Here is a 13,634-nt window from a genome sequence, read left to right on the forward strand (position 1 = left end):
TTTCTTGTACTTGACATGTTCAGCTATATACAATATATGCACTTTTTCGCTCTCAGCATGTGTTTGAAAAACACAGTAACAAACCCCCATGTATAAGAGCCATTAGATTGCAAGAGGCAGGGGCCTTCTCTGTCTAACTATTGGCACATGATCTTCAATACAACTGTATTTAACTGTAACGGTATTTATTTGTATTTTATTATTGGATTGATCCATGTTCTATTGTATTGTTCTACTGTACAGTGCTGCCTACACAAGTAGCACTATATCAAAAAAATATATATACATGCAGTATGTGTATTCATACACATGTAGTCTGTGTGCATAAAAGGGGCCTTTATTTTTTAAAGGTTCAGTAGCACATAAATAATAATACTCGAAAGGAGGCATGACATCAATGTCCTGATTAGAATAGAGGGTGGTTCTAGGAAGCATAATACACAGAAACAATGCAGTTTTGAAATCTGCCTTGCTTATCATGTGAGAAGTTCTGGGAAGTGTAGTTCAGTAGCAGATTTTTTTTTTTTTTTAAGAATGCTTTTTATTGATTTTCAACAAAAAAAATAAAAGGGCATAGAATAGAAAGTAAGGAAAAGGAAATAATAGACAATAAGGAGGCTGGTGGTAGTAAAGTCAATCATATTGAAGTTGCAGGTGATTCTGTCCATGTAAACCATAAGTCTTCGAATTTCCCCGGACAACCTCTTGCCATATAAGTGAGTTTCAACTGAGAGTTAACAAGTGCAATCCATTTCCGCAAGGTTGGTGGTGATGGTCCCATCCAGTGTAACGCTATTGTTTTTTTCCCATAGAACAAAAGCAGTTTAATTAAGTGTCTAGTTCTTACTTTGGGTACCATGGAATCTACTAATCCCAACAAACATGTGGCAGGGTTGAGTACCTGCGGTAAGGCCAGTTCTGCACCCATAAATTGAGTGATCTGTTGCCAGAACCTCTGCACCATAGGGCAGCTCCACATCAAATGTATAAAATCAGCTAACTGCGCACTACAGCTCGGGCAGTTTGGTGAGTCCCGCTTACCCATGACATGTAATTTTTGTGGGGTGAGATGTGTCTAGTGAATAATTTTAAACTGTATAAGTTTATCCCTAGTGCTTACAAGATGTTGGTACAAAAAGTCAATAACTTCTTCCCAGTCGTCTGGATCCAGTTGGATCCCACTAACTTCCCACTTATATTTTACCCTAGGCGGGGGGTAATATTTCCTGGTGAGTAGTAATTTGTATGTATTTGTCTTGGTAGGTTGAGAAATTAGGTTTTCTATGTCTGGACTCTGTATTAGCGGTGGTGTGGGGAATTGAGTAGAACACAAATGTGATATCTGTATGTCGAAATTCAGACAGGTTGGGGTGAGAGCCTGTTGTAAAAGCGGGTGAGTATGCAAGGTATTATTAGTATACAGGTGTTTTATACACTTTACACCCAGCCTAGCCCCCAATCCTGCCTTCACAAAAAAAAAGAGTACTATTGCCCCATAGTGGCATGTCTGGGGAAATGTTTTGTTGGTTAGGTGCAGCACGGCATCCCAGGCTCTCTTAGTAGTGTCAAGTTCCGGCAAATTAGGACTTACATCTTTCCTACTTCTATATAAAGCATTTTTAAGGCTTTCTATTGAGGTAAAGTAGAGTGCCTCCAAGGTTGATGCTGGATTTTCAGTGTCAAATGTCCACGAGTTAGCTATATGCGTGCTTTGTGAGGCTAAGTAATATAACTCATAATTAGGAGAGGCAAGGCCTAACTGCTCCGGTGAAGCATTTAAAGTGGCATGGGAAAGTGAAGGTGTTATTGTTGCCCCATATAAAGGAGGATTGAGTACAGTCTATATCCAACAGAGTTTTTTTTGGGATGTGGCATGGTGTGTTGCTCAAAATATATAAAAACTTGGGCAGAAAGACCATTTTGCATATATTGATTCTACCTATGAGTGTGACTGTCAAGTGGTCTAAAGTCGTCTTAAATTTGGCTAAAAGCGGCTGTAGATGAAAGTGGTGGCAATTTTAATCTTGCAATGAGGGTCCAACATCTCCGGGGATAAATCATCCAAGGGAAAGATAATAGATTTTTCCCAATTAAACTGTTTAACTATATCTAGCGCCGACTGAAATAAGGTGCGATGATCTGCAAGATAGAGTAGGCAGATTTGTTTTTTTTAACAAAAGTTAAGGGAATATGTGTCAAAAAATACATGCTTATATTATTTAACATCATTTGTTGTTACTGCTGAACTGCAGCTTATTTGGCCCACCCTACAGCTATGGTGAAATGTTATACTCATCACTTATAAATAAATAAATATATGTATATTTTTTTTTACTTGTGTATATAGCACTATTGTGACAAATCATCAAGGTTTCTTTTCTGCAACATTAGTTTGTTTCTTACCCATTTTAAACACTTGGTAAGCCTTTAATAACTACATAAATGATGTTCCTATTTACTAATTAAGTGCCTTCTTCATGATCTGAAAAGCTCCAGCCAGCCTTGTGGGGCATAGACTCTAGTTCACATAATATACCTCTCACACACAACAAGGGAATGTTTTTAACTTCAAAATAAAAAAAAACAGAGTACATACATACGTATATATATATGCAAGTCAATGACTGAATCTTATATAATATACATGTATGCCAATTTATACATATTAGTCTTGTCTACTCAGAGTTTATGTGTTAAAGCTAGCAAATGGAACCCTTAATTCATCATACACAAACTGTGGGGTATCCCTATTCATGGAATCGTGACTGGCTGACTTTTGCATATATCTCTAACAGTCTGCTGCTTGCCTGGTGCTAGGGTTCGGCATGTGGTGGAACGAGTTGACAGATTATTGGGAGGGGCTGGGGAAGACCCAGCGGTCTTGGTACACATAGGTACCAATGACAAAGTTAGAGGAGGTGGTGAAGTCCTCAAAAATGATTTTAAAAAACTAGGTTCAAAGCTGAGGGCGAGGACTTCCAAGGTAATTTTCTCAGAGATATTACCTGAGCCACGAGCAACGCTAAGGAGACAGCGGGAGCGTAGGGAGATTAATGCGTGGCTAAAAGATTGGTGTAGGGAGGAGGGTTTTGGGTTTTTGGAGAACTGGGCTGATTTTTCAGTCGGCTACAGGCTCTTTGCTAGGGATGGGCTGCACCTCAATGATGATGGGGCAGCTGTTTTGGGAGAGAAGATGGCTAGAGGGTTGGAGGAGATTTTAAACTAGGTGTGGGGGGGGAGGGTTCAGTAAAAGATTCAGTGGTAGACAGGTTAGATGAGATAGTGGGCAAAGAAAGGGAAAATGGGGGAGGAGATTTGGCTGGGGATACTGTTAAGGATAGGGAGGACCACATGTCATATGTTCAATATGGTGCCAGTATTAAATGTATGTTTACAAATGCAAGAAGTCTGACTGGTAAAATGGGAGAGCTGGAGCTGCTGGTGATGGAAGGAAAATATGATGTGATTGGTGTGGCCGAAACATGGCTGAATGAGTCGCATGACTGGGCAGTAAATATCAGTGGCTATACTTTGTTTCGGAGGGACAGAGGCAATAAAAAAGGAGGAGGGGTATGTCTGTATGTTAGGCAGGATTTAAAAGCTCATATAAAGGAGGAGGTTATGTTAGAAAATGAGGGGCCAGAAGTCGTATGGGTGGAGTTCTTAACCAATTGTAAAGAATCCAGCAAATTAATTGTAGGAGTATGCTATAGACCCCCTAATGTAAGTGAGGAGGAAGAGACAAAGCTCCTAATGCAAATAGAAAAGGCTGCTAGTTTAGGTAAAGTAATGATAATGGGGGATTTTAATTACCCAGATATTGACTGGAGCAACGGTACTGCTAGATCAGTTAATGGGAGCAAGTTTATAAACTTATTGCACGACAATTTTTTAGCACAGGTTGTTGAGGAGCCTACCAGAAAAAATGCTATTCTTGATTTAGTGATCTCAAATGACCCAGAACTTATAGCAAATGTGCAAGTCATTGAACCCCTGGGTAATAGTGACCATAATGTTATATCTTTTAATGTCTGGTGCAAAAAACAAAAATATACTGGGGCAACAAAAACCATGAATTTTGCCAAAGCTAATTTTAGTGCCTTGAGGGCTGCCCTACAGAGCATTGATTGGGGCATTAGGTTTTCAGCTAAAAACACAGAACAGAAATGGTTGTCCTTTAAAATGATATTAAATCATTACTGTTCTCAATTTATTCCCTTAAGGACTAAACGTAGAAGCTCTAAGAATCATCCTGTGTGGCTTAATACAGAGGTAAAGATGTTAATGGGAAAGAAGAGAAAGGCATTTAAAAACTACAAATCTGTAGGGACAGAAGCTGCATTTAATGAATATAAACACTGTAATAAATGTTGTAAATCAGCAATCCGGAAGGCTAAGAAAAGAAATGAAGAGTTAATTGCGGTGGAGGTGAAAACTAACCCTAAAAAGTTTTTTAAATATATTAATAGTAAAAAGATGCAGGTTGAGAGTGTTGCTCCATTAAATAATGGTACCAGTATGGTTGTAACAGATACAGATAAGGCAAACGTGTTAAATCAGTTCTTTTCTTCAGTGTATACAATAGAGGAGTCTGGGTTCACAGGCTCACTTAATAACTGCACGAATGGTTCAGCTCAATCTAGTCAGTGGCTGACTCAGGATATGATTCAAAAAGCTTTAATACAAATTAATGTAAACAAGGCTCCAGGGCCTGATGGCATACACCCCCGGGTTCTAAGAGAGCTTAGTTCAGTTTTAGACCAGCCCTTATTTCTGATTTTCTCAGATTCACTGACATCTGGTATGGTGCCTATGGATTGGAGAAAAGCTGATGTTATTCCAATATTTAAAAAGGGATTACGATCTCAGCCTGGCAATTATAGGCCAGTAAGCTTGACATCTGTGGTGGGCAAATTATTTGAAGGCTTGTTAAGGGATCACATACAAAATTTTGTCCTAATGAATGGCATTATGAGCAACAATCAGCATGGCTTTATGAAGGATAGGTCATGTCAGACGAATTTGATTGCATTTTATGATGTGGTAAGTAAGATTCTGGATAGTGGGGGGGCAGTAGATGTGATCTATTTGGATTTTGCCAAAGCGTTTGATACTGTGCCCCACAAACGACTGCTTTCTAAACTAAGGTCTGTTGGGCTTAATGAAGTCGTTTGCACATGGATAGGAAACTGGCTACAGGATCGGGTACAGAGGGTGGTTGTTAATGGGACATTCTCTACTTGGAGTAAGGTTCTTAGTGGGGTCCCCCAGGGCTCAGTATTGGGTCCACTTTTATTTAACTTGTTCATTAATGACTTAGGGGAGGGTGTTGTAAGTAATGTATCAGTGTTTGCAGATGACACAAAATTATCCAGCCCAATTAATTCCATCCAGGATGTGGCATCCTTGCAACAGGATCTTGACAAACTGGCAATCTGGGCAGCTAAGTGGCAAATGAGATTCAATGTTGATAAATGTAAAGTCATGCACCTGGGATGTAAAAATATCCAAGCCACTTATACCCTTAATGGGACTGCACTAGGCAAATCCATTATGGAAAAGGACCTTGGAGTCCTTGTAGATGATAAACTTGGCTGTAGCAAGCAATGCCAGTCAGCAGCATCAAGGGCAAATAAGGTCTTGAGCTGTATTAAAAGGGGCATAGAGTCACGGGAGGAGGGGGTCATTCTTCCACTGTATAGAGCACTTGTAAGGCCCCATCTAGAATATGCCGTACAGTTTTGGTCTCCATCACTCAAACAGGACATTATTGTATTAGAGAGGGTACAGAGAAGGGCAACTAAGCTGGTAAAAGGTATTGAAAATCTTAGCTATGAGGAAAGACTGGCAAAATTGGGGATGTTCACGCTGGAGAAGAGGCGCTTAAGGGGTGATATGATGACTATGTATAAATATATAAGGGGATCATATAACAATCTCTCTAATGCTTTATTTACCAGTAGGTCTTTCCAGCTGACACGAGGTCACCCATTCCGATTAGAAGAAAAGAGGTTCCGCCTAAATATTCGGAAGGGGTTTTTTACAGTGAGATCTGTAAAGATGTGGAATTCTCTCCCTGAATCAGTGGTACAGGCTGATACATTAGATAGCTTTAAGAAGGGGTTGGATGGCTTTTTAGCAAGTAAGGGAATACAGGGTTATGGGAAATAGCTCATAGTCCAAGTTGATCCAGGGATTAATCCGATTGCCATTTTGGAGTCAGGAAGGAATTTTTCCCCCTCTAAGGCAAATTGGAGAGGCTTCAGATGGGTTTTTTGCCTTCCTCTGGATCAACTGGCAGATAGGTAGTTAATAAACAAACAAAAAAAAAAAGGTTGAACTCGATGGACATGTGTCTTTTTTCAACCTTACTTACTATGTTACTATGTTACTATGTTACTATGTTATGAGTCAAGGGGAGCCATGACCATATGTTTAGATTCAAAGGGAGGTTTTTACTAATTAACTCCCCAAACCACTGCAAAAGCTGACAGAAAGCAAAGCTGGCAATACATGTACTCAGCTCACTGATCAGACAGGTTTGAACATTTTGGCTGGGTTTGGAAGAGTAATATTAGTATAAGTACGGGTCCTGTCATCCAGAAAGCTCAGAACCTGGGGGCTTTCTATATAAGGGATCTTTCTTTAATTAGGATCTGCATACCATAAACCAGCTAAATATCTTTTAAACATTAAATCAACCTAAATAAACCTAATGAGATTGTTTTGCCTCCAGTAATGAATAATTATATCTTAAGTTGGGATCAAGATTTATTATTACATTAAAAATTAAATACTGTTTACATTATTTGTTTAAATAAGGGAGAGATGGCCTTCCTATAATGGATTATGGGTTTCCAAATAACAGATCCAATGCCTGTACATTCACTTTGAATCTAACTGTAACACCAGAATAAGATAGCAGATTTTGCTCTTTACAATCTATGTTTGCACATCTTAAACCAGCTAGTATACATACTTCATATTGTTCACTAGGCCCACATATTCTGAAGGTATCTTTACATGTATTTCTCTACCAACATACAGTATTTCCATTGCCGTTTCAGTTTGTATTTTAGAATTAACTTAATCAAAGCAACGATGCAGCAAATTGTATCTTAAAAAAATTGGAATTTATTCAGTAAGAAAAAACAATTAATTAATGCCCCTGTAGAGTATAAGGAAAAAAGATTATCCTATGGTTAAATTAGGTGAAAATCTGAGGGAAGCTTTCAGGAGTGTAAACAATGACCGTGTATGATATACATATGTAAACTAATTACAGCCTATTTAATAAATGTCAGAAGGACAGTTAGCTTTGTGTTTTAATGCCATATTCAGAGGCTATAGCCACCACAATTTATTACCTATTTGATGAAAATATTTAATTATCATGCAATTTATGCCCTAGTTTAATTAGTATGTTACTGGGTGACACACATGCTAGCTTTTTATAATATATTCCAAATGCAAAGGAGTTCCCCTCATGTAAGTAAACAGGTCTTTCCAATAATTTATTTCTTCAGAACAAACATGTAATGCCCATTACACTGCACACTGCAGTCTTTAGGCCACCCCTACAAATCCCACATGTCCTGTGAGCTGTAAGGAGCTTCAGGATTGGAAGGAGACTACGTAGTGAAATTGGCTTTTTTGTTATGCCACATCCCTTCAAACTTAACTTGCATTAAATATATATATTCTATATACCTGCTCACTTTCATGACTTCTGACTCAAGCATGAACAGATTGTATTTGTTCATACACTGCATTATGTCTCTGATATATATTACAATAAGGCACTCATGAGTCATCAGTAACTAATGGGATAGGCAGCTCAACTCCTGAGTGCCTTAATTCATTTATATCAAATCTGGCATTATTGCAGTAACTGACATTAAAGACATGCCAAAAGCAATGATCTCTGCCATCTGGATAGTGTCTCTAGATGGTTAGACTGCTTTCCAACTTGCTTTCTAATTGTTGAATTTTTTCTTCTGATTTTCGATCAGGAAGCAGAACTTCAACTGTGTAACTGACCTTCTTGGCATGGATGAAGCTGTAAGTGTTATCAAAGCGTAGTACATCTGGAAAAAAAAAGACAAATCTTTGAGTAACACAAGACAGACTTCATGTTGATGAGTGTATTAGAGTACCATACATGGCTCAACCATGTAGCCTGCAACAGATCAGCCCATGGGCCAAACTGACTGAGCGTAGGAGGGACAACACACAGTATGGCATCCTTCCAGTTCCAGTTCACAAACAATGTCTGTAGATGCAATGAAATAGCTGGCACAGTGCATCAGCAGATAACATTTACAAACCTGCCTGATTCTGGAGCTGACTGATACCCATAGTACATACACTTACCAATAACTGAATGAATTATTATTGGTACGTGTAAAGCCAGCTTTAGGGTCCTACAGATATTTTGTCCTATATATGTAATCTTGTTATGGGCTAAGTGGGACTATGAGTAAAGTTTAACCTTTAAAAGAGTGACTTGAACTGAACGTCTGGCAACCACTGCATATATTTCATATTTGTATATTGTACAATACACTTAAAGGGGTTGTTCACCTTCCAAACAATGAGTTATTTTCAGATTGTTCTCCAGAAATAAAGATTTTTCTCAATTACTTTCTGCATTTTTTACAGTTTTTCCAAAATCTAAGTTTAAAATTGAATGTTCCTGTCTCTGGCATTTCAATATGGCAGCTCAGTAATTCAGGTGCAGATTCTGAACTGTTACAATTTTGCAACATTTAGTTGACAAGTTTCTTATGAGCTTCTTTGCAGTATTAGTAATATTGTATCAATTCTAACAGCTGCCTTTAATGAAACCTAGGGATTCTGCTCAGCAGGGACAAAGATAAGAAATGTATCAACTAAATGTATCAATTTAGAACAGTTTAGAGGGTCGGTGACCCCCCCTCCCAGAGGAGCTTTAGAAAGGTGAACGATATTAGCAATATTAGAAAAACAGTCACACATAGAAAATATAAAGTAATTGGAAAAAGTATATTTCTGGTGAACTATCTGAAACCAACTGAACTGAAAAAAGTGTAGTAAAAACTTCTTATCTGAAACCCCCCAGATTCAAAGCATTCTGGATAATAGATCTCATACCTGTACAATAAATAGTTTGTTTTTCTGTTATACCTGACTATGTCTTAATGAAGTAAGGAGGAGAGAATGTGACAAGAACATTGGGTACATTTTATGCATAGGCAGTGGAGCTGCCTTAAGTTCTGTGCCATAGTTAAAGGGATCCTGTCATCGGAAAACATGTTTTTTTTTTCAAAACACATCAGTTAATAGTGCCACTCCAGCAGAATTCTGCACAGAAATTCATTTCTCAAAAGAGCAAACAGATTTTTTATATTCTGACTTGGCACAGCTGGGAAATTGACAATATGTCTAGCCCCATATCAGATTTCACAATTGACTATAAAAAAATCTGTTTGCTCTTTTGAGAAATGGATTTCAGTGCAGAATACTGCTGGAGCAGCACTTTTAACTGATTCATTTTGAAAAAAATGTTTTTTCCCATGACATTATCCCTTTAACAACTGTCCATTTCACTGTTTGGAATGTTGGCTTAAAATTATAATGTAATCAACTGGATGTGGTCCCTAGGGCACTGACACTCAGAATTTGCAATAGTCTGGTTAAAGGGATTCTGTCACGATTTATGTCATGGTTTGCTTTTTATTTCTAAATATCTATCAACCAATGCCAGAAGATTGATGACATTAATATTATGTCTGTTGCAGTCAACCAGTGAGTTTTTTGATTTTTAAATTGTCTCCAATTTCCTTCCTTTTTTCTCTTTTATTCCTGTTTTTACATATTTTAAAAAAAAAAAAGTTTATAACAACAAGTTTCCTGTATTCATTTCAAGACTTACATGTTCCTGGTTCAGTACAAGTCAGAGTTCCATCCTCAGGAACCATGTGTGAATTGTATCTCTGATTTGACAACACCTCGATCATTTCTCCAGCTTTCTGTCTCTCACCGGCTTTTGTCTTGCGGTATACTCCAAAACCTATATCTGCACCATCAGACTGGAACTGCCATCTGCAAGTGAGGTTAGTAGCAGAACAGTAATAAGCCGCTAATGTTATGTAAGATTTTTTATTGTATATTTACAGAAAAGAATAATGCTATGAATAGGACAATTTACAAACAAAGCAATAGTGTACACTCTGAAATGTGGCAGGTTGGATCAATGCAACCCTAGATTTATCTGCTGGTTGCAATACATGAGGTTTTTTTTTTATCCCTGTCTGGTGAGTACGTGCTTGAATTTTTAATACTGGGTTTATTGCTCATGCAGGAAAAGACTGTAGATTATTTCCACTGAAACGGCAAATGAATATAACTCAGCTTTTTATATCTTTGCCAATGCCTTAGTGATATGAAACTTACCTCATGTATTCATATTTTATCTGTTATTTATATAATGCTGATGCATTTTACATAATGCTTTACATAGATTATGCACCACTAACATGAGTTCCTTCCCTAATGGAGCTTACAGTAAAAGGCCCCTATAACATTAAAAGAAGTGCGTGATATAGAGGTGAACACAGGCTACAAATACACTAACATTGTTGAAATACTGAATGTACTGTGTAAGTAAATTAAAGGGAAACTATAGTATATTAAAGAGTGGTAAGTAGTAAAATTTGCATGTTTGTATCAGTAACCAGTACTATGCTCTCACACTTTTCAGCCCTGCATAAAGGCACAATAAAATACATATCTATGAATAATGGATGTATATATATCATCATAAAGTATGTTTAGTGATCTCACTAGTCAAATGTGCCTTGTGTATCATAAAAAATAACACATCCCCTTAATTAAAAATATAACTATTTAGAAGTCTTCTTGGAGTTCCATGGCGTGTGAACTTGGGTTATTATATAGCAATAGAACTTGTTACAGACTTCTAATTAGGGATGCACCAAATCCACTTTTTTGGATTCGGCCGAACCCCCGAATCCTTCGTGAAAGATTCTGCCGAATACCGAAACCAAATCCTAATTTGCATATGCAAATTAGGGGTGGGAAGGGGAAAACATTTTTTACTTCCTTGTTTTGTGAGAAAAAGTCACGCAATTTCCCTCCCGCCCCTTATTTGCATATGCAAATTCGGATTTGGTTTGTCCGGGCAGAAGGATTCAGCCGAATCCTGCTGAAAAAGGCCGAATCCCGAACTGAATCCAGGATTCGGTGCATCCCTACTTCTAATTACCTTATATTTTAATATATGTGGTACCTTGTAGATAAAAGCAGGTTGGTAGCCCCAGGGTTCTCCACTTCAGTAGGTGCACTTGTGTACAATTTTTGGAAGTGCAAAAAGTGGCATTAAACGCAAGCATCTTTAATAAATGCCAATTGCAGCCATTTTGCAATTACACTTGCAAGTTGAAAATAAATTAATTTTCTGATACTGTTCCTATTTCTCCACTCACCTGAGGACACAGCCAGGGAAGAGAATCTCGTATTCCATCTGCTGACTAGAGCCCCTATTGATATTCAAGATATTTTCATAATTCTGCACCACCTGGTCTCGCACATAGTATTTCTTAGGGATGTCCCCACCATAGTTTATCTGCAAGAGAAGTTACAATGGATTGCAAGTTGGAGCACCGAGTCACTCCCTGACTTAAATGGGACTTATAACCCTTAGAAATAATTCCACATAATTTTCTATTCAGGTTAGCTGAGCAAAATAAACTTTAGTTACACTACATAAATTATTTAAATCTTATTATCTTCAGTCTTGGGGGCAAATTCACTAAGCAGCGAAAATGCGCTAGCGACGCCTTCGCCGCACTTCATCAGGCGAATTTTTGCCAGTTCACCGCTAATTCACTAAAATCCGAAGTTGCGCTCAGGGAGGCGAATGGTAGCGAATTTGCGCAAGCGTTAATTCGTCAAGCAAAGCAAAGTTACGCTAGCGATGCCTAATTTGCATTTGGCGCCAAGTTAAAGTTGAATGGACGTATATGTAGCAGCAAATACATTACACTACACAAGTTGGGAAACCTTCATAAAATAAAATAGACTTGTTATTTTGCCCTACACATGTGCCCACTGTATAGTTTAGGTGCCATATGTTAGGAAATGTAGGGGGGAAGGAGGGTACACCCAAAAAAATTTACAATCTTTTTCAGCCTATCACCCTTAAAAAAGGAAAAAACGCCAGCGTTTTTTGGGACTTAGAAAAAATTTCAACTATTTTTGAAGCAATCCCTATCTACTCTACGTACGATCGAATTTTCTGCGCTAAATCCTTCGACTTCGATAATCGAAGTCGAAGGATTTCAATTCCTAGTCGAATATCGAGGGTTAATTAACCCTCGATATTCGACCCATAGTGAATCAGCCCCTAAGCATTTCCAAAATAATCAGTCTTTAAAGGGGTAGGACAGTCTGCAGAGTTGGTAATGGTAACCCCCTCTAAGAGGTGCTTTAGAAAGACATAAGGTAACAAATGAAATTTTAAACTTCAATATTACAAAAAATGGAAAGTAATTAATGCATGCACAGTCGAACGAAATAGCCGACTATTAGTTAAAGTTCCGCTTTTTGTTCTACTGTGCATGCGCAGCTGCGCAAAGAAAGTGGAAGACAGAAGAGAAGCGATCTGTGGTGCTCGATGAAAAAACCCCGGGCCGGTACAGTTTTCTGCTGATACGAGCACCAGCCTGGGGTTTCAGGTAAGTCAATAGAATCACTTGGGGGTTCCTAACATTAGGCACCCCCAAGTGCAGGATGCCTTTCCTTCTCCTTTAAGAAGCTATCTGGGTATTAAGGGGAAAATTACTTGATTTCATGACTGCAAAATGTTTGTTCTTTACTGTACCTTGGATTTACATTTGGGGTCACCATCAGAGTCAGTCAACGTCCCTCCATAATACTGGGGTAGTTCCTCAGGAGCTATATATTTCTTAAGCACCTCCTGCCAGTTATCTGCAGAAATCCAAAGAAAGTTAAATGCTTAGTCGAACCTAGAAATATCTATCGGCCAGTGATGAAACTAGACGTTAATAAGCCGCACAGCGAAATTATTTTAGGGTCCTCCCCTAAATTTTTCATATACAGAAACTGCTTATTAGTCAGTAATCTCCTGGAAGACACATGGGCTGCTTTCTCTCAAGTTACTAGCCTTGTTATAAAGTCAATGAAAATAAATCTAGTAGGAAGAAATTTCAAAACCTAACATGCATTGTATATGGGTAGACAAGACTAAAATATTAGTAATGCCAATTATCGTGCAAATAATGCTTTTAATTTAGTTACTTCCTCTGAGCAACATAACAAATTATTACTGTTTTTTTGCCAAACCTATGTGCATTACTTACCACCTAAAACCATGATCTTTTTGCGGGTGTCCTCGCTCAGAAAGTGCTTGATGAGATTATAGGCCACTGGGAATAGTTTAGGAGCTGAAAGTAACACAAAAAAGCATTGTGTACAAACATAGTGCAAAGTGCAACATTTTTACCCACAATGTGGAAGCAATGCACTAAAACAGTTGCTATCTACACATGCTTTTTTTCCCGCTGAATTTTAATGGTGCAGTGTTAATAATGGCATCAGCATCCAATTCATGT

General features: G+C 38.1%; 1 protein-coding gene across 2 annotated transcripts in view; it reads right to left on the reverse strand.

The window, feature by feature from the left end:
* Positions 1 to 7,111: 7,111 nt before the first annotated feature.
* Positions 7,112 to 13,634, reverse strand: part of sec14l3.L (SEC14-like lipid binding 3 L homeolog) — a 30,654-nt gene continuing 24,131 nt past the window's right edge. For both annotated transcript variants that reach the window (NM_001097675.1, XM_018249393.2), the window contains 5 exon segments: positions 7,112 to 8,087; positions 9,914 to 10,083; positions 11,487 to 11,626; positions 12,884 to 12,990; positions 13,383 to 13,466. In NM_001097675.1, the coding sequence (NP_001091144.1) occupies positions 7,945 to 8,087; positions 9,914 to 10,083; positions 11,487 to 11,626; positions 12,884 to 12,990; positions 13,383 to 13,466 (644 nt within the window). In that variant the 3' untranslated portion in view covers positions 7,112 to 7,944.

This window comes from Xenopus laevis, chromosome 1L (assembly GCF_017654675.1).
Source record: "Xenopus laevis strain J_2021 chromosome 1L, Xenopus_laevis_v10.1, whole genome shotgun sequence".
In the NCBI taxonomy this organism is placed as follows: domain Eukaryota; kingdom Metazoa; phylum Chordata; class Amphibia; order Anura; family Pipidae; genus Xenopus; species Xenopus laevis.